This window comes from Macrobrachium rosenbergii, chromosome 16 (assembly GCF_040412425.1).
Source record: "Macrobrachium rosenbergii isolate ZJJX-2024 chromosome 16, ASM4041242v1, whole genome shotgun sequence".
NCBI lineage: Eukaryota > Metazoa > Arthropoda > Malacostraca > Decapoda > Palaemonidae > Macrobrachium > Macrobrachium rosenbergii.
This window is the reverse complement of record NC_089756.1, coordinates 50,979,775-51,000,669: the sequence shown is the minus strand read 5'-3', so window position 1 is coordinate 51,000,669 and position 20,895 is coordinate 50,979,775. Positions and strand designations below refer to the sequence as shown.

Below are 20,895 nucleotides of genomic sequence, written 5' to 3'. Positions count from 1 at the left end.
AAGACCACATCTGCCAGAAGTACTCAACTGAGGTTGTCAATCCCTGGAGCAGCCTACGTAGCAGGGATGGTGAGATGCATGCATGCATCAGGGTATCACCTGGGGAGAGCCCAGCATGCATAAGTGACTCATAAGTCATTAGACAAGAGGATGCGTTGACCACCCGCCTTCCCACTCATTACCTCCCTGGAACCAGGCCGGAGGTGTACAAAGTGGAACAGTAACCAAAGTCATTTTAGTGTTCTTCCTCCTTTTGTTCCCTAACCAATCCAACAGTGAAAGGCACCAACTTAAACTCTCCCTCAGGACTGCAAGCCCTACCCCTATGGAATGAACAATATCAGCAGGATCCACAGACACACAAGTCATGAAGCAACCACACGCTAGTGTCCCTTAAACCTAAGCTGTTGATTCCTCTTCAGCCCATCCATAATTCACAAGAAATATCATTCATATAGAAGAAAAAACTAACTTTCAAATTGGCAGTCAGCTGGAGTATAGCAAGACATTGTCACTTGACAGTGACTGACGAAGAGATGTTAGGTGACAGCAGGTAAGTGGGGGTTCCCCCAATTTACCCACCTGTTTCCATTTTTCAATGATCAATTCCAGCTTACACATAAAAGGTGATGGTTTGTATTTCTGTACGAACATATCAGTCAATAAATTCATGTGAATAAATCAGAATTTACCACTTGCCATGCTTCTTCCTCCATAAAAGGACAAGGAATCATGGAGGAAAGAGAATTCCATCCATAAACACATCATTCCTTTGAAATGTATGTTGTTTGGTTAATAATTTTAAAACTGGGAAATGAACATACCATGAATCTGATGAAAAGTCATATGTTTTTCAGTATTGTTATGTTGATTGAAGTATACTTTCAAGAGTATCCTGATATGTGCCTTAATATTTCTAAAAAAAATTTATAATAATGTGCATGTATCTGAAGAATTAGGACAAAAGCATTTTAAAGTACATGATGAAAAGTTCCATGACCGTACTACTATCAAATAACAACATCCATCTCTTTGCTGTATATATTGTAGATATTGTAGGGCATCACAGTCCCTGCCTTTATGTTATTACTCCTTCTGGTCTCTTCAATGTAAAAAGCTGACAAGACATGAGAAAGCATTTGCTGCAGAATGGTTAAGAGTTCAAACTTGAATTTACTAACCACACCCCCTCCAGGTGTGTTTGCATTAGGGATTTCCTCGACTGTTTTCCCCTCTTACTAAGAGTGATTAATGTGTACTTCTTTATTATATGTAATATTATCTTGCATCTCTCACTAGTATTTCTTCTCTATCACATTTATCCATATTAAAGAATAATACGGTTTTTCCAATAATTCTTCTGTTTTCAGTAACATTAATTTTCAAGACATATTTATTATTATTTTATTTAGATACAACAAGCATCCACGTTCTGTCACAGTATCTAAATTACAGTTGTGTGCCATCCTGTATGAAATAAGCCTCCCTGTTATTCTGCTTCCATTAGTTAACATTTGTAATAATTCTGCAAAGGCACTGCATAGTAAAAGGTTGAAAAAAATTAGTAATAAAAGAACCAGCTCCTTCAGAGTTTTTTCTTTTTATTTGATTATATTTAAATATGTTTCATAAAAATGTGAGTATACCACTGTTGGTACCAAAGACATGAAAGCATGAAAATAAATCACAGAATGTTGGCAAATAAATTACTAACAAAACCCTAGTTGCTGCTTCTCTGGCCTGAACCGTTAATATACAGAAAGTTTTCATTATGTAAAAGATCTCACCCTCCACAGGTTTCCCCTCATATAATGCTCTGCCTCTATATATACACATAAAAAAATCCTTGAAAACTTTATTCACATGTACGGTATTTCCAATAGCACAAGACATTTTCCACAGTATACCAACATAGCATAAGATTCTTGCAAATACATCCTAAGGGAATAAACACAATTGAGTGGATACGCACTGCTGTGGATCAGAATTACCTTCCTTTAAATTCAAGACCTAATAAACATTAAATTTTTCCTCACATATAGTAAAAAATATAATTACTCTAAAGCTGATAAAAATGCAATCTCTAACAGAGTTGTTCCCCAAAATATGAAAAGACACAAATGGGATACCGCTGTAACAACTTTAGCCTCAGTTTGTGACTCAATGTCAACTGGACAATGTTCAAAAGCTCCTTAAGGGAAACTCGAGCCATGTTCTACTTGTACTGAACACTGGTTCAGAAAAAGGCTAAATTTCACACATCCACACAAATGACAGCAACCCAAGAAATACTTGAAAGGCTGTTTTCCTTAAATCCTTGGTACAACAACCACTGCTAACTGGATGCTGTCAGAAATGTAGTTGGTAAAACTTTGAGGCTGACAACAAACCACTGAAACAATTTCAGGTCCAAAATTTTAAGGCCTAAAATGGCCTTATATGCAATGAAGTGAAGCAAACACACACCTTAAGCTAACAGATGTGCCACAGAGTTCTGGTTCACTTACCGTTATTGGACCGGGACTTTTTCTGCCAATAATGTTATTCAAATCACGTTTGTATTTGTGAGAACTGAATGATATGATACATTTGCATCAACTTCACTGACAATTAAGATTATTAAACTGAAGTGACATTGAACATATACAACACAATATGCCAGATGACAGTGTTGTTCCATTTACAGGCAATGTTACTGTAGCATTGATCCAAAATGAAACTAGCCAATAACAATACAGCTACAACAGTCAAGGCCAAATAATGATAACTGCAGAACTGTTAACATCACTGTCAACTTAATACTGTTGCACAAAGGTTTACATCTGGGATTTGGTTACACAAGTATATTATCACCTGAAAGTAAACTAAGTCCTCATTTTAAAAAAACAAATGCAATAGAAATATTTAAAGATGCTCTGTATACGCAATACTTAGAACAGTGATCTACAAAAAGACTTCCTGTTAGATTTCCTTTATGGATAAAAGATCCTTTGATCCAAAGCTGTTTGTACAATATGCTTGTAGTCGGTCTCCTTACAGTAACCAAGCTGTGAAGAACTCAGTCAAATGAATATGAGAATTTATCATACAATGTAGCAATGATGAATGACTTGATGCGTACCACATCCAATACTAATGCATTCAGTTTAAAATGAAACTCTGTTTCTATTTAAGTGAGCGTGCATTGAACATTCATGATATGGCAGCTACCCCAGGCAAGGATACACTGACGTACAAGTGTGGGGATAGCTAAGAAAAGACATTCAATGGCACAAAGTTGAAATTCAATGATTATTTTCTAAGTAAACTGCCAAAATAGACCTCAAGACAATTCAAGTGAGTCCCAAGCAACTGCATAAATTAATTTCCCATCAAACAATATACTGATGTCTAATTTACTTTATAATAATAAAGCCCCCACAAAATACAAATGCAATTACACACAATCTTATAAAAATACAATATTCACTGACCAAGTTTAGTATGCTTTAAAAAATTAAAATCTATTTATTCCTGAATGATCAGAAGTTGTTGCATACCTGTCGCATTCGTAATTGGCAAAAGAAAAATAGGAATAACAATAATACCAAAGTAAAAATAATTAACTGATGCAAGTTTGCATTCTTAATTAAACCCCTGATACCATAGCCTCAAAACACAATAATATACCCTACAATAATTACTGCAATAATCATATATGCAAAAAAAGAAACTCCAAAAAATAAAAATTAGCTTTCAAACAAAATTTTAAAGTTTGTAAATGCTGTAAAACTGGATGTACCTGCACCCTCATGGAGCTATGAAAAACATTCATTCATTTTCCAATGTGGAAAGAAAGGAGAGGGAAGAGGAGGTTTGTAGTTGTAAGAACAAACCTGTAATCTGTGGTCAAGTTTTCTCATCTTACAAGGTTCAATGAAATGCAGGCAGTATCACAGTATGTTATTAACATTTTTACTCATTCTCAAAAAAATGACTGTCAAAAGTTTATTTATATAAATGTTCATAATACTTCTTGACATAATAACTGCTGTACATTATGAACTGGGGGTATTAAAAAGCCATTAAAAAATCTTTGAAAATCCCAAAACCTAACTACCATTTCCAATGTTAGAAATAACATATTGCAATATTGCTTCTTTACGACCAATTACTCCAACTCTTACATTGTCTTTAAATTTCCTTGTGATAAAAATATAGTTCGTTAAATGATGTGACCATCCCATGGAGCAAATTTCTGAAATCATATGAAATATTCCAATGGCCTTTTAGTAGTTTACATTATGTTACACATCCAAAGTAAAAATCTACATTACTAATGTATCTAACCAAGACACACAAGTGTAGACACTCTGCAGACTTTATGTACCTTGACGGTAAAAGGTAGTTAACATCACACAGAAACAAACAATACATTTTGACCTCTATGTTTAACATTTCAGTTTTCTTTCTTTTATTCAAGCATCATCAACCACAAATGTAAAGAGATGTAAACACACCACAAGAATGTTCCCTCCCATCATTATCAACTCCATAGGAGTTGGAGGGGGAAAACAGCACAAAAACAGGCTTGGATTACTTCAGAAAATAATTTTTTCATGTACATGGCATAAACCTATTCACATAACCAATAATAAATTCACAAATAGCTGATGATGCTACTCTACCGAAGAGATTACACTCCAAACCATTTGCTAGCCTAAATATACAGTTCAGTTTTATACATATTGTATCGTCAATTAACCTGATACATATACATAAGAACACTTATGTCATTTAATACACAATCAGCTATGTTTTTGTCCATTGTTTTTATTATTCCTTATGTTTTCAATATATGCGCAAAAGAATGGGCCTACAAGACATGCTAATATCACAAAATCAAATCCACTTTCATAGTTATCGACAACACTTCTTTAAACTCAAAGACTGCTTGTTGGCAAGATTATCCTTCTTTTTATGAAACATCGAGCAACCAAGATTCCAAGAGTAAGAAAACTCTATGTCATAGAAAAGAAAAAATAAAAATACTGTACACTATCAATATGAGGTCAATAAAATGAAGAGGCCTAATTAAAAGTTTTATGAATGGGATGTGGCTTACATGAATGAATCCAAGACAATGAAATGACAGCAATAATGATGGTGACAACTGTGATCATGAAGTCAGTGATGATGAAATGTGATGATGATGAATTATTATACATTTGAGAGAATGGAACAGGAAAGCCAAGAGTAGCACAACACAATAACAACATAAAATACATGATGGAAATACAAAAGAGAAAAGCAAAGTATGAGGCTCCAAATGATCATAATTGACAAGTATTGACAAAAATATTAATAGAATTAAGTGAAAAGTGCACAAGGGGTGTATTCTGTAGGGCAAAGCACTGTACCATATGATGGCTTACTTTTAACTTTGGAAAAATGTATACAACAGTGTAGGAATGCCATCACATTATGTAAAATGAGCATAGCTCAGAAGACTATGCATTGTAGAAAATGTGTAAACAGCTGTACAACAGAAGATATACTTAAGTTTTGCTATTTAAAGATACACAGCACTGTGTCCTAAAGAACATGTCCCTGATTAAGATCCATGGACATAGAAGCACCCACAACACACTCACTGGCTGTGTTAATTCACTTTCCAAAAAATGAGTAGGCAATCATTCACTGCTGATCTCTAAATACATAATAAAAAAAGACTAGCATTTGTATAAAACAGCAATGAATCCTTCAGTATTAAGAATACATCAATGACAGACTTTAAAAGGAAAAAAAAAATCCAATCATTGGTAATATCCCAATTAAAATGGCAACCAACCTAGGCTACAAAAGCACCAACCAGAATTTATCAATATCCTCTTTACATAGCTGTCACCTTTGAATGAAAAACTTCATGCCCGAAAAGCTACCTAATGAAACTAACGATTTTCTCCCAATTAAATAAGACCTTTCATGTTTCTATCAAATTCGTACTGTAATAATAAAATTCAGAGTTATGTAAACACAACATAACAGGTTGGTACTATCACGCTGTAGACATATGCAACCATTTAATCATTCAGGCATTCAGCAGTCTCATATACAATATTACAAAACAAAGAACAGTTCTATGGGATAGTGAACAGTTCTTGAAATTTATATAATTTACAATTACAGTATTTTAAAAATTCACTGTATTACAAATTTCACTCCTATTCCTCAATCTGAATGGCATCTCCACAAAGAAGAACACAAGAGCAAGAGGAGGAAAAGAACCTCTCTTTACCCCCAGACAATACACAGTTTCACACATCTTTAAATGCAAGAGTATTGTCATTAGCACATTCAAAATGAGAATCTACACTGGACCATATAGTGATATCAAGGCTTAACTATACAGAATTCACAGCATCCTCTCCCCTACTCACAACTACCATTCTGAGTAATGACTTCATTTTATGGACTGATGAGCAATGAACAATATTTACCTCCTGTAAAACTACTGTACAAAATCCATTTTCTAGAGCCACTCCTCTTCTATAAAACATCAGAAGACAGCACTTTAGTATTCTTATAAAAAAATTCAGAATATACAGAACTGCAATCAATTGTTTCTATTAGTTTTTATGGTCTAACGCAGTACTGTGTTGGTTACGTCTTTAACCGTGTTTTCTATTTCTAAAAAGAGCTTTTCATTGTGTTCTATTGAGCGTCCACCTGCCGAACGTAGCTGTCTAGTTTGTAACTCAAGGCGGGTAAGTAATTCACGCATATGAAACCGACTCTGTGGTGGAATGTTATCCATGTAATCTCCACATGCACGGTGGAAGCCAGACACTTTCTGAGCAGACTGAATACAAGCTGCAACTGTGGCAGTAGAGCCTTCAGATCTCAAAGAAGCAATGGAGCTTTCTAAACCCCTTCCTTGCTCTATTAAACCAGCTTTCTCTGAGCTACTACCAGAGGAACCACTAACACTGTCACTGGGAAGAGTTCCTCCAGATGATGTTGTAGCTGGAGGTGGATTTCCTGATGTAGCAGGAGGCGTAGATTCCTTCAGCAACTTAGATTCTTTACTTTCATTATCTTTCCCTTCTTTCTTTACTGAGATAACAGGAACTGTTGGTGGCCTAATAACAGAAGGAGTAGCATATATTCCAGCTGGCTTTGGTGGAGGTGGTTTAATTCCAGCAGGAGGTGGAGGCAGTTTAAAGCTCTTCACCACAGGCTTGACAGGCACAGAGGGCTTCCCATCACTTGGCTTATGGTCTGATTCACCACTCACTGGAGGCCACATCCTCTTTTCTAATTTCCCTACTTTACCTTCATCTTCGGGAGTCTTTTTCAAAGGAGGAATGTCAGGAGTACTACAGTCTTTTTCTCCCTTTATTAACTTTGGCAATTCAGGCCGTTTGTATGCACAAGGAGCATACTTGGGACTAGTTTGATTAGGATCAGACTTGGCAAGTTTGTCAGCATCCTGCTTTTCCCATAATTTCTTTAAACTACTTATGCTACTTGAGCTAAAACGTTTGGCATCCTCTTCTTCATTTACTTTTAATGTATCACTTTGTACACTGTCTCGTTTCTCACCTGGTATACTATCACGCTTTTCACTCTGAATACTTGTCACACTTTCACTCATAATATCACTCTTAATTCCCGAGTCACAGCTCTGCTCATTCTTTCCATTATTTTCATTCTTCTTATTTACTAGACTTGACACTCTTTCATTATTTTCCTGCTGATCTGCTGGGGAAGCATCTTCTTCAGGAGTTTTGGCTTCATTTTCATCATCTTTTACGACATTCGTTTTTCTAAGTTGTGCTCGGAAATCCATTAAAGTGCTATGTGGATCATTTTCAGTATTCAAACAATCATCTACACTCTTACTGGTATCTGTCTTTCGAAGCTGAGCTTTAAAATTTATTTTCCTTTGTTCCTTATCAGAATTGTTCTTTTCAAAATTACTTTTAACTTTCTTTAAACTAGCTTTAAAACCTATCTGATTACTACTGTCTTTTACAATTGTATTTTCTGATTCACTTTTTGTATTCTGTTCAATATTAACAACATTTCCATTATCAATCCGTGCAGAATCTCCAGATTTGTTGGTTTTTTGGCATAAACTTTCAAAAAGCTCTGATACAAGTTGTACAGCAGGATTCTTCTGACTATCAGGAGAACCTTCTTCAACAACAACAGACTCAGAACTCTGCTCTTTTTTATCATCGGCCTCCTTTAACTCTGATACCAATTTTAACTCTAAACTCTCTTTAACCTCATGATTAATACCTAATCCCAAAACTACCTTTGGCTCTTCTGATGAAAGTTCTTCTATACTACCATCACGTGAGGCTAAAGATGCTGCATCTACAGATGGGGGACTGCCATTTCCTCCCGCAGGCGATGATGGTGTTTGAGCCTCATCTGCAACTGGGGATGATGGAGTCTGCAAACCTTCAGTATCTGCAGATGAAGACCCAGGACTTTTTGCAAGATTAGTGCTAGATTTTGCTTTGACTTTAGAACTGTTCAGCAGTGCCCTTGGGGAAAGATTATCTGTTGACTTGTAACTGTCACAGGAATCTGAGGATTGATCACGATGTCTTAAACTCACACCAAACCTTGATCCTGGGCTACTATCATTTACATCACTGTCGAGATTAGAATCTAAGCTTGGCTTAGTTCGGACTGGTGGCTTCTCAGCCTCTGAATCTCGTAACTTTTGACGAGTTATACTAAGTGTAGTTCTTTCAGCTTGTGGAGACTCTGAGCCTTCACCAGCCCCTTGTTGACTGTCTTGCGCAGGTTGAGTTGGTACCTTCTGTGGACTAATACATGAATACTCAGTTTTTCGCCGTCCTCGAGGCGAAGGTATGGGCTTTTGAGCTAGTCTCCTGCGAGACTCTGGAGAAGATGTCCCTATGCCTTGATCTGATCCAGGGGGTGGGGGAAACTCCATAGATGTGGACTGATTTTCTTCCATAAAATCATCAGGGGGAGGAGGTAAATCCATTGGCGGTGGTGGAAACTCTAAATCTGCTAATGATGGCTCTTTACTTCGCTTATCACCTCGTAATGACTGAAGTCGAGGACTTAACCTAGATATGAGTGGTGACTGTGGAGGGAATCCACTTTGTGTGGAATTACTACGGATCATTGAAACAGCATTCTGATCTAATTCCTTATTTTCTTCTTGGTCAACCTGTCCTTCAGGTTGGCCACGCTCCTGCTCATCTTGATCAGCAGATTGGTCATCGGTTGGAGGTACCCCTTGTGAGAGCCCACTTTGTCTAAGTGACTCCAAGTATGCACCTATTCTTGCGCCCTTAGGTAAAGTGCCATATCGATTGATTGCTCTCTTGACATTATGGACTTCAAGGGCAGCAACAGTTATATGTCTGCTTCCAATTGTGCCACTCTGGCTTTCAGACTTCTCCATCCTACCACGTCGTATTCTGTCACCTGATGCCTTGGGATCACGTAGACCAATCGATGGTTTTTGACTGTAAACAAAAAAGTGTTAGGAGTATTTTTTGTAACACCATAAAAATACCTGTATATTAAATATCTTTTCAGTGTATCTCACACTACAAAAACTACAAAAAACTACTGACTACCCCAGTAAATTTTGTGGTATTATTAAACTATTTAAGAATACAGTGGAACCTCAACTGAACAGACCTCTGATTAAAAAATTTTATTATTTACTGGACGAGCTAGAGTTCAATAAAATTAATATAAATATTTCACACTTATCGGAGTAATCTACTAAGTACACTATGGTTACCAGACAATGGACCAAGAGCATCCGGAATACCCCAGTAAGTGTTTTACAGGTATCAGACATTGAAGAAACACACACACCTAACACTTTCCAATTTGAACCTGTAAGTGACCCATTGTGCCCTACTGCTTGCACACTTCAGTCATTCATTTTTTGGTCTGTGTATGTGTGCGTGTCTGTAAGTACACATACTTCGCATTGGGAAATGATAAGTGCCCCCATCACTCTCTCTCTCTCTCTCTCTCTCTCTCTCTCTCTCTCTCTCTCTCTCTCTCTCTCTCTCTCTCTCTCTCAAACACAGAACTTTTATTGACATTTACTTAATGCAGTACAATAATGTATTGTACTGTACTTGATACAGTATATAGAAATGCAGTGGTACACACTTCTTTTCAGTCTGTATGTTTGTGTGTATGAAGTATATACATACATATAAGTATCATGTTAGAATTAACTATGCACTCAGTGCATGTTTACTTGTGTGTCTCTCTCTCTCTCAGTACTTTTATTGACATTTGCCTGATGCAGTACAGTACTGTATTGTACTGTACTTAATACAATACAGTAATGAAGTGTTATACATTTTTCAGTATGTGGGTGTATGTACAAGTTATCACACACATGATTTGCATTGGGATCTCTCTCTCTCTCTCTCTCTCTCTCTCTCTCTCTCTCTCTCTCTCTCTCTCTCTCTCTCTCTCTCTCTCTCTCTCTCTCTCTCCTGAGACTTTTTTTTGTAAAGTATTTGGAATTACTTGTATTTAAAACGAAAATACTATGTTTTTTATATTGGATGAGTTTTGAGTACAATATTTTACATATATCATAAGCAAAAATAGGTACAAATACTGTACACACATTTATTTTTAGTAGCAATTCATTTTGCAGTACATTTCTGAAATCAAATGATGAGACAATTAATATTTTAAACTGAATGACAATTACAAAAATACCAGTTAAGAAAGGCATGAAGTACTTAATATTGAAGTGCTATGAGAATTAACGACAGGGTACTGTATCATGTAGGCTATACAGTATGCCAGTATTTATTACTGTGCAGATTCTGCTAATTACCAGAAAGGGAAGCCCCAACCTGTCTGTTAAGTTGAGGTGCCAAAGTAATTTTGCAATTATTTTTAATTATCAATAAATAATTTAACCAAACACCTTAAATTGACTGGAGAGAGAGAGAGAGAGAGAGAGAGAGAGAGAGAGAGAGAGAGAGAGAGAGAGAGAGAGAGAGAGAGAGAGAGAGAGATATGTTCCAGCAATAAATGACCAAGAGTCTATAAATCATATTCTAACCTAAAACCAATACCATTAATTGATAAAATGTACTGTAAATGCTTGCCATATGTTTATACCTAGTCATGAGACTAGTACACAAAATGAAATTATGTAAATGACAGAAAAACTTTTAACATAACATGCAGCAATCAAATGGTGTAATATTCTCTATGCTGGTGGAACAGGAATAAAATTCATAAACCATAGTTTTAGTAAATATTTTTAACCTAATTCCTGACAACAGCTCCATCAACCAATGGGAAACTAATTTGATACACTGTTAATGCAAAATAGTTCTCAAAAGACAATTTACTAAGATTTGCCATGTTATGTAGTGCACTGATGACATTTCAATCTTTGATGCAGTCAATCCTATACACTTTTAATTAATTTCTGATGACGAATAATATAGTGGAGTGAAAAATCAAAATGTAGGACAATGACATACCGGAAAGACTGCAAGTGAGGTGGTTCAGCTCTAAACGTTGAATGTGAAGTTGCCATGCCCTGAGTCGCTGGAAGAGATTGGGCCCCGGAGTCTTCAGTATCTGGTGTTCTTTCCCTCAGGTCACTTTCACTTTCTGCATCATTACTGCTAGCAAGATCAGCCAAGTCCTTTTGTATACCTATAATTTCAATACTGTTTGATTAGCTCAAAAATTACTTAACATAATTTTGAAAGTAAGCATTGAAAACTTAAGAATCGGCAATAAAGATGTTAGTCTTTAAAAAGATAAGTTTTTCCGAAAGAAGGCTACATTACTGTATTCAAATGACATGACCTACACCAGGTAAAATTTATCTACCACTTAATATACATCAAATCAATTTAATAGTTTGAAAATTAACACAGAAACTGTCACAACTAGGGTAAATCTCTTTGTACACCAATACTACCTTAACACTTTTTTCTCTGAAACGCAAATGCCTAAACACAAAGTCATCTATTAGACCTTTTAGCTAATAAAAAGTAAGTTTATAATTTTATTCTTTTTTTTTGTACTCACTCAAAATACTTTGGGCATTTTAGAATCAGCTGCCATGTATATAAAATATAAAATACTGAGCTAGCAAGATAATCAAATAAAAAAACTATCGTTTGTTTTCTTTGTGCAAGGAATATGCTATTCAGGCCAAAGTAATCCACCCAAACATGAAAAAAAAAATATTAAAACAACTGACCTCAAAATCTACTTTTCTCTTTTTGCCTACCTACCTGTCTCTATGCACATTCAAATTCATAATAAATCACAAGTGGCTAACACAAACCAACATATATAATGGTAAAGTTTAAACTGCAAACATCATTAGCTCAATATTCTACCGTGTTACAGGTAAGCAAAATTAAAACTTGAAACGAATCCCACCAACTGCAATAAATTACTTAAATTTCCACAAGGCCTGGTAACACCACAAACAGGTAAAAAAACGAAAAAGTAATACAGGTAGACCTTCACTAAGCCAAGACCACTGGGACCTTGGGAGTCCCGGATAAGTGAATATTCCAGCAACTAACCATCTTCTTATCTCTTTAAATTACCTTATATAACTTTGTAATGTTTGACCAACACTTTCTCCCCCTTAAAAATCATTATTTTGTTGTATACTTGTGTGCTGTGCGAGTCCTGATTTTGTAGGCAGTCCATACTTAGCCTGGACCATATTTCATATCAGAACATTAAGCAACAGTTCAACTCAAATCATTTAAATAAGCTTTCAACATATTAAATACTTTCAGAGGATATTACTCAAAATAAATAAGCATAAAAATCAATAACACAAGAAATAAAAAATATTTCTGTGATAATGAGCATGGAAGAGCTTGCTCATTTTATCAGCCCTGGATGACAATTAAGGAAAAAATTAGCTAAAATTTGCACAATCATCAAAATGGTAATTATTATAACATAGGCTGTCAACATAAAATTCTGTATTATAATGGGGGGGGGAAGAGGGAGGGAGTTGAGAAAATATATGTATAGACTTTAAAATTATTAACAAAAGTGAGATAAAAAAAAAAAGTTGCTGTAATGATGAACAATAACCGTGGAACAAATGTCGATTTTATTACCAACACATGAACCAATCAAAGCACTGTGCTATGATTCACATATTACTATAGTGATGTTATATAACATACACAATACTGTGCACTACTGTACTATGAAATGGTATGACATGTAATAAGGGCATTTCAAAAAATAAGACATTAATGGTTGTAATGATAAAAAATAAATATTAAACTAACAACCTTTTTATTATTATGACCCACACATAAATTACTTACTTTTCACGTAAGTTTAGTTATCCGAGTTACCTTTTTGGTAGATTAGACTAGGCTAGGCCACCAAACTTGAGCCATATAAAAAATGGGACTCTGCTAAAAATTTTCACAAGCAGAGGACAAATGAGCTTAAAATTGGCAGACACCAATTAGGGAAGATTCTCTTTACATTTCTGGTCTTTATTTATGAAAAAATGGTGGTGTTAAAAAATCATGATTAATCCAAAACTTCATATAAAGAGACACTATAAATATACTACAGTATATATGATCAAAAACAACTAATTTTATATTTATGGTTAGCAATATTTGCTAGTTTAAGCAGGTCACATATTGCACACACAAGTGGTTTATTTGCTGGTAATGAAATGGATATTTTTTCAGTGTTAAGTGTTTATCATTACCTTTCCACTGATTTTCAAGAGCATATTTACAACAACCACTATGAGAGAATTTTTTCCCATTTCCCACTGATAGAGGATTTTTTTTATTCCCAGTTATCAGTCTCACTTCACTAATCTCTCCAACTCTCCAACTACTGAGAAGATGCACAGCTATTTGTACAGAAAAGCATGTCTGAAAAATGGTTTTAAAAATATCATATAATGTACTGTATCTAAAACATCTAATGAAAAATCTAGAAACAGTTTATATAATTAAAAAGTCCTACTCTCAATGTTTATCAATTTAGTTGGCATCTTCATGTAAAAAAAGCATATATGTTGCTGTTAAATGTGTACTTTTTAGTATATTTTCCTCATTACTTTCTTAGTCTTCTTTTATTTTCAAGTGCAAATATGCATTATGTTACAGCCTATGACAATATATTGTCTTTTAAATCCTATACTAATCCTTAATTTGATCGAGAATCATAGGTTAATGTTTCAATGAGTAACATAGCCTGGCTTTTTACACCGTAAGTTGGGTATGCCACACACAAACATTCTGTGATTTTTACAGCACAAGGTGGACTTCCTTCACTCACCAAAGCCATAACTGACATTAAAAAAGAATAAATTACCTGTACGTATATATAAATGCCAAAGAACAAGCAGTATTCTTTTGCATTTTTCTATGTGAATGAGCATGGCAGCACACCAACAGGTGAACAGAACTAGAGCAACCAAATCATGCAAAGTGGTCCTTAGAAATATACAAGGAGTGGCCCAAGGAAGTTTAAATCAATCCTGAATCCGTGAAGAAACCAGATTACAGTTACTGTATATGGATTACTGAATGTCTACCTGCATATATAAGTACATGTAAACTATGAAGATTTAACACAATAAAAATTGCTTGGTTGGTGAACATCTCCAAATTTGGTTATCATTATGAAAAAAAATCATAAAAACATTCTTTAATAAAAATTAACTGTTGCATTTTTAATATTCACCTTATGCAAAAAAAGAGAAGCATTTATTGAAAATCTGTGAATTTAGTTTCAAACTATTTCATGACAAGACTGCATCGCTAATATTCGACCTTCACTTCTCATGAAGGGTACTAAAATAATGTAATATAACCATACTTCTTGCACAAAGATTACTAATTTATAAAGATAACAATACTGAATTAGGTGGTCCTAAGATCATAGCAATACATATTCTTGTTTAAGTACCTGTTTCAAATGCATTAAGATTTATATTAATATATTAATATAGTAAAATAGAAACACTTCTGCAAAGGCATTTTACTCAATAACCCTTGCTTAAATATCCTAGGGTAGCAAAATGCAGACTTAGGCTAATAAACTTGAGTGACTAAAAATGCCCAAATTTCCTATGTTGATTTCTAACCTGGCACAAAATGTGCTAAACCCCCTCTTGCTTTATGCATTTGTCCATTATCCCTCATGCAACATTTTAAATAATAAGAAAATGGTAATATTTAAATTTCAAATTGTCAAGCTAATGACTGCAACAAATTTTTATTTTCACAGCAAATTATGTGTTTTGAGAAAAATTCAACCTAAATACCTAACTAAATAGTGGCAAGAAGTTGACACCATGCTAAAAATTTTATCATATTTTTTTCAAATAAGTTAAACATACTTTATTGGGGTCAATTTCTAAATCATAAATTCCAGTGATATGGAAATCACTGTATGTAAAATGAGCCATGAATCGTTCATTTAAAGTGAACTGAAATATGACAGCACCATCTAAACAAAATTTACTGGACTGCATGGCATTAAAATGTATAATACAAGATAATCTCATATCACTGAAATCTATAATTAAAAACACTGTTTAAAGAGTTAAGCCATTAAGAGATGTTTCTTTGTAGTGCCATTTTCCAGTTTTAAGTTTTCTCTACAAGTGCAACTGCTCTTTATGACCTATCATTAACAGCAACTTATTCTACTTGACAATACACAGAAGTAATGAAGATTATCATAACATTACTTTAGGTGCATACTGTAATTTGTAACTCAGAAGAACAAGCACTATGAATGACGGTGTAGAGAGAACTCAGTGCCTGTTGATCTGCTCCAAAATGCTGTCATCAGGACTCGAAGAACATTTAAATTTAAGCAATATGACTTACTGTACTTACATGCCCCTAACCCTCAGAACAAAGTACTGTATATACAACTTTCCTACTCTTCTTAAGAGTGAAATTATATTCTAAACACATGCTTATTTAGCAAGCTTAATATTACTTTGCTTATCCATAAATGCAGAAGAATTAGCCATCAAGTTTTCTAATTTGATTTTGTTTCTTTAGATTTCTTCCTACTTGGCTATCCCAGTTTCATTTTAGCATTCCTTGCTCTAATTAATTACCCATCATTTGAAAGTCCTTCAGATCAGAACTATGAGCCTACAAATCTGACTTTTTTGCCTAGTTAATCTATTTATTAACTAAAGAAGAAAATGTAGCTACAATAAATATTAATCATATATAGTACATGTATGCCAAACTTGAGAGCGGTGTCCATTAACTTTCATATAACAGCCCTGATAATTTACAATTCATCTTTGTTATTAAGTTCTAAAGATCTGTTATATCAAATTCTAAAAAATTCAAATATATGTATAATATCAACCAGCATTATGCCATGATGGCATTAAAGCCGACAACTAAAACTATAGTGTTCATCATCTATACTATGTTTACACTATTGAAAATATTTTAACTACTGCCATAATCTTTCATTAAATTTGAATTAAAATTTAAAGAAGGAGAATGGAATATTAGAACTAACAAAGCCATGTCTACATGCCTGCAGTGCTCTTGCAGACAACAATGTTTTCCTTTAACATAAGAAAATAATAACTAAATTGCTAGTTTTATCTGTTTATGGCAAGTGGGATTTCCTAAAAGTATTTATAGAAGGGGATTTGGTTTATTAAAATTTAGTTAGGTAGCCTGCTGACTGATATTATCTTCAAATATTTCTATCATTATTATTTTATATATGTATGTATATGAAAATTGGCCAGCATGCAAGATAAGCTGCTTGAAATAGGCAAAGACTATCATGTTTGCACATTGTACTTGCTGGTACCACGTCGACAGTTCATGTTTTGGAGGTGTGAAGTAATAATTCATGGTTCTGGGGAAGCAGGCTTTTCACTTGTTCTTTGGTGACTATGATGAGACCTTACTAATATTGCAAACAAAAATAAAGTCAATTAATGACGTGTGGCAAAAATGATGGGCAATGTGTCATGTAAAAAATTCTTCAGGAAGCTCCTGTTACACAATGTATAAAGCTGTGGATTCTCCATTCAAAAAATTTTTTAAATGCCTACAAATCAATAACATTACTTTGAAGAAGACTATATGAATCAGAAAACCAACAGGAAATAGCCCAGCATAAAGCTATACAGAGCAATGCTGTAACTTTACAATGACCAATACATACTACTGTACATTCAAAATTACACAGGACAATATTCTCAACTTTATAAAGACAATACTGTATTGAAGATACAGCAAAATGATACTTGTTCCTCAAATGGACTGCTCTTATGTTAAGTGTTCAGAAGGAAAACAAAGAGAGATCAAAATATATTTGCTACATGGAAAAATCACTCTGCAATAAAGTACAAGCAGTTCCTGATTATTGGTGGAGGTTCGTTCCAAATGAGTGACAATAAGCGAAAATCGCCGATAACTGAAAATTGGTGATTTTCGCCACTGACCGGGTATCGGTGCCAATAACCGGAGATCGGTGCCTCTGTTAGATATGTTTCGGCACTAATACCAAATTACTGGTGCTGATAAGCGGAAACCGGTGCATATCGGTGCCGAAAATCACCATTTTTCATCACTGGACAGGCACCGGATCACTGATAACCAGGGACCGCCTGTACCTTATTATGCCATGAATGTTAAGATCTTTTTCTATATGGTTTGGCTAAACACTCTAAAATAATAAGCTTTCAGTCGAGACCAAATACTAATTCTCAAAGCATTGCCCTCTCATTCTTCATTCTTTCCTCATCTTGACTGAGGCTTGTACTGAAAAACTCAAAACTTTCCATTCCCTGGAAAGCATTTCCATTCAATAATACTATGATCACCTTCATGTTTCCAGTCATTATCAATTTTCAATTTTTTAAACAAACAGAAACATATAAATTCAATTAACAAAACCCTTTCCATTGCCATTCAGATCCACAAAAATAAATTATTAATTTTACCCACAGACATTTACCAAGAAGACCATGGCAGTAATGGGTCTTATGATACACTAAGTATCCTTGATATAAGCAAATTTCCAAAGCTTGTCTTGGCTCATTGCAAATACTAACTACAACCTTCACTTAGTAGTCATTAAACAGATATTACCCCATCATGTATGCAGTCAATATACATATCCAATAAATCTCATCAAAAATACTATACTCAGTGAGTAGTTTATTAATCCTAGCACCAACTGCAGTTTTCTCTACACATCAAACAAGTGAGCTTCTTTAATAGCAGAACCTTACAACAGAACTGCCACTACAAAAAAACACCTGGTAGTTGTAACATTAACTTAAAAGTTTTAGCAAAAGTCTGGAAAAGAGCAGACAGCAAAAGGCAACAAAACTAACACCAAAAGCAGTGGGATCAAGCTGGGGTTCATATTCATTTAAACACACACCATATCGTCCAGCATCACCACAAACACCTAATTTTCTTTATCTATAAAACTGATTGGATACTTGACACAAATTACTGACCCTCTATTCAAAAATTTTTTGCATCCATACATAAACATAGGAACTATGTAAAAATCTGTATAGCTTTACAACTGAAAACTTATGTCTGCACAAGTAAAAAGCTATCAATAGCTCTGTGAAATCACTATTGAGTCTCGGACAAATATCCAAATTCTTATTTAAAATATAGAAAGATTTGCTGGTAATTTCTTAATAATCAGAATTTTGGCAATCCAAACAAAACTCTTTCTACAAAAAAGAATAAAGTTAAGGAAGTTCTTAAAAATCACTTGATAATACTAAATTCTAATAAGTGCTTCAAATGAAAACTCAAGGTCTTAGAAATTTTAACAAGCCATTACTATATTTATCAATAAGGCCCCATTAATCATACTCTGCCTATATTCTTTATGGAACACACCCAAGCACCCAATTTGAAAAGCAAAAAAATAAATTAAAAAATCCCTTTGGTCACGTATCACCCAACTCCACTGGACCATAGGGTGTCACTACTCATTCTTCCACATACTATGTGCTCCTACAGATGCACAACCATGCTTCCGAAGACCATCAAGTATTTTTCCTTGAGTTTGTACTTTGACAGTCATGGTTTACCATCTCTCTCCACCTTTCCATCTCATTGTATCATCCTCTTAATCTGATGCCCAATATTTAGTAATTTACCAGATTCATTTACCTTTTGTCTCCAGCAGTGCAAGTAGCTTACTGCCCTCCTGTTTTCAGTGCATTGCTGTTTCTTTGTCCTTAGAATTTCAGGAAGTACAGAGAGTTTCTTTAATGTTGGTTTAATTTAGTAAGTTCTAGTTTGGGGCTTCTTCTTTGGTTGAGTGTTTTGGGTGTTGGAGCAACATTTACCCTTGCTTTGCCCCTGTCCAGGCTTTGTTTACTCAGTAATGACTGCTTAACTGCTTCCCTCAGCAGTCATGGCTACCTCTAATTCTCTTCGTGCTACCCCAGCTAACTGTGTACATGGGAAGGGAACCAGATCAATTTATCCCAATCCTTCCAATGATTCACAGGTCATTTACTTAGCACAACAGAGGCATGTACATCCTGGGGTGCTAGCCATCGCACTTACATGCTCTTTGAGTGTACTATTCTGGGATTCTTAAAATAAAAACCCATTACCTATGTAAGTCCCTATTACTGCATCTATAAGACTTTTTTCCAGCACCATCACTGTACTCCTAAGATTGGACTTCTTCCTTTCTCTTCAAGTAGTCATCTACTTCATCCTCCTTCCTAAACTGTGATTCAGGTAATTAATCATTAATGGACTCATAACAGCAAATGGTGTTTCTACAACATAATGCTTTTTTTTTTTTTACATACCCACCAATCAATCCTCAATTGTCTACTTCCCTTTGCTTGCACACATACAAAGGGGATCTTTTTCTACTTTTCAAAATGGTGAGACTGGATACATTCTACACAAAATTATACTGACAATTAATGGGTTTATAAAAAATGTTTATTCTAAAAACATTCTAGTTTTTAAATTTTCCCCAACATGAGTTTTTTTAATTGGACATTTAAATCATCATACCTAAAGTACCCATTTAACAAAAGTTTTATAAAACAAACCCCCAACAGTTGTTGTGAGAAAATGAATATGAACCGGTAACTAGCAGGTCATTTACTGCAATATTTGCAAAAGTTACTGTTTTGAGTGCGTCAAGAAGTAACACCACAGGCCTTTTGAGAAAGGTTCACTCTTCAACTTTACCAAACTGTAATGGTCCTAAAAATACAATATATGAACATGTTAATAATTTCATTCAAACCAATTAATATCTAGAATGAATATCTATAAATTTCAATGATTGCTTTTCAAAATTTACTAGGTTTAATGAGTTATTTAATTTTTAAAATTTGACAAAAATATTTTTTTAAATCTTATCTACTGCCAGACATAATATGCAGAGGCTAAACCAAAAAGTTAGCCGTGAAAAACTAATAAAAATTCATGCTGAATGACAATGAAAAGCATGAAAATTCTGGCATGTCACTAACTTCTTTTGCATTAAAGCTGTAAAAGTCCAAAAAATCAGTTTTTCTCTTTAACAACAAACTAATCCATTATAACATTATACAATATGTACAACAGGTAAATCTAGCAACAGAAATACCTCTGCAATGGTTAAAGCACTCACAAACCTGAAATGCCAAATGACAGACCATGATAAACAAGAAAAGTTTTCATTTCTAACCAAATTCAAGGCACCAGAAACTACTTTTCATCACAAATGATAAAATAAGCAGCACACAGTCTGGAATAAGGTAAAAAATGAGAAGCTTTTATCCTTAATCAATATGGCTGCCACTTAACAATTTCAGTCTGAAATGACCTTTTAGCAAAATCTTCC

General features: G+C 34.5%; 1 protein-coding gene across 16 annotated transcripts in view; it reads right to left on the bottom strand.

Annotated features, from left to right (window-relative positions):
* Positions 1 to 1,581: 1,581 nt before the first annotated feature.
* Positions 1,582 to 20,895, bottom strand: part of Abl (tyrosine-protein kinase Abl) — a 329,539-nt gene continuing 310,225 nt past the window's right edge. For all 16 annotated transcript variants that reach the window (XM_067119117.1, XM_067119112.1, XM_067119114.1 and 13 more), the window contains 2 exons: positions 11,517 to 11,694; positions 1,582 to 9,500 (listed from right to left, as the gene is read on the bottom strand). In XM_067119117.1, coding sequence (XP_066975218.1) covers positions 6,623 to 9,500; positions 11,517 to 11,694 — 3,056 coding nt within the window. In that variant the 3' untranslated portion in view covers positions 1,582 to 6,622. The remainder of the gene's footprint in view (positions 9,501 to 11,516; positions 11,695 to 20,895) is intronic.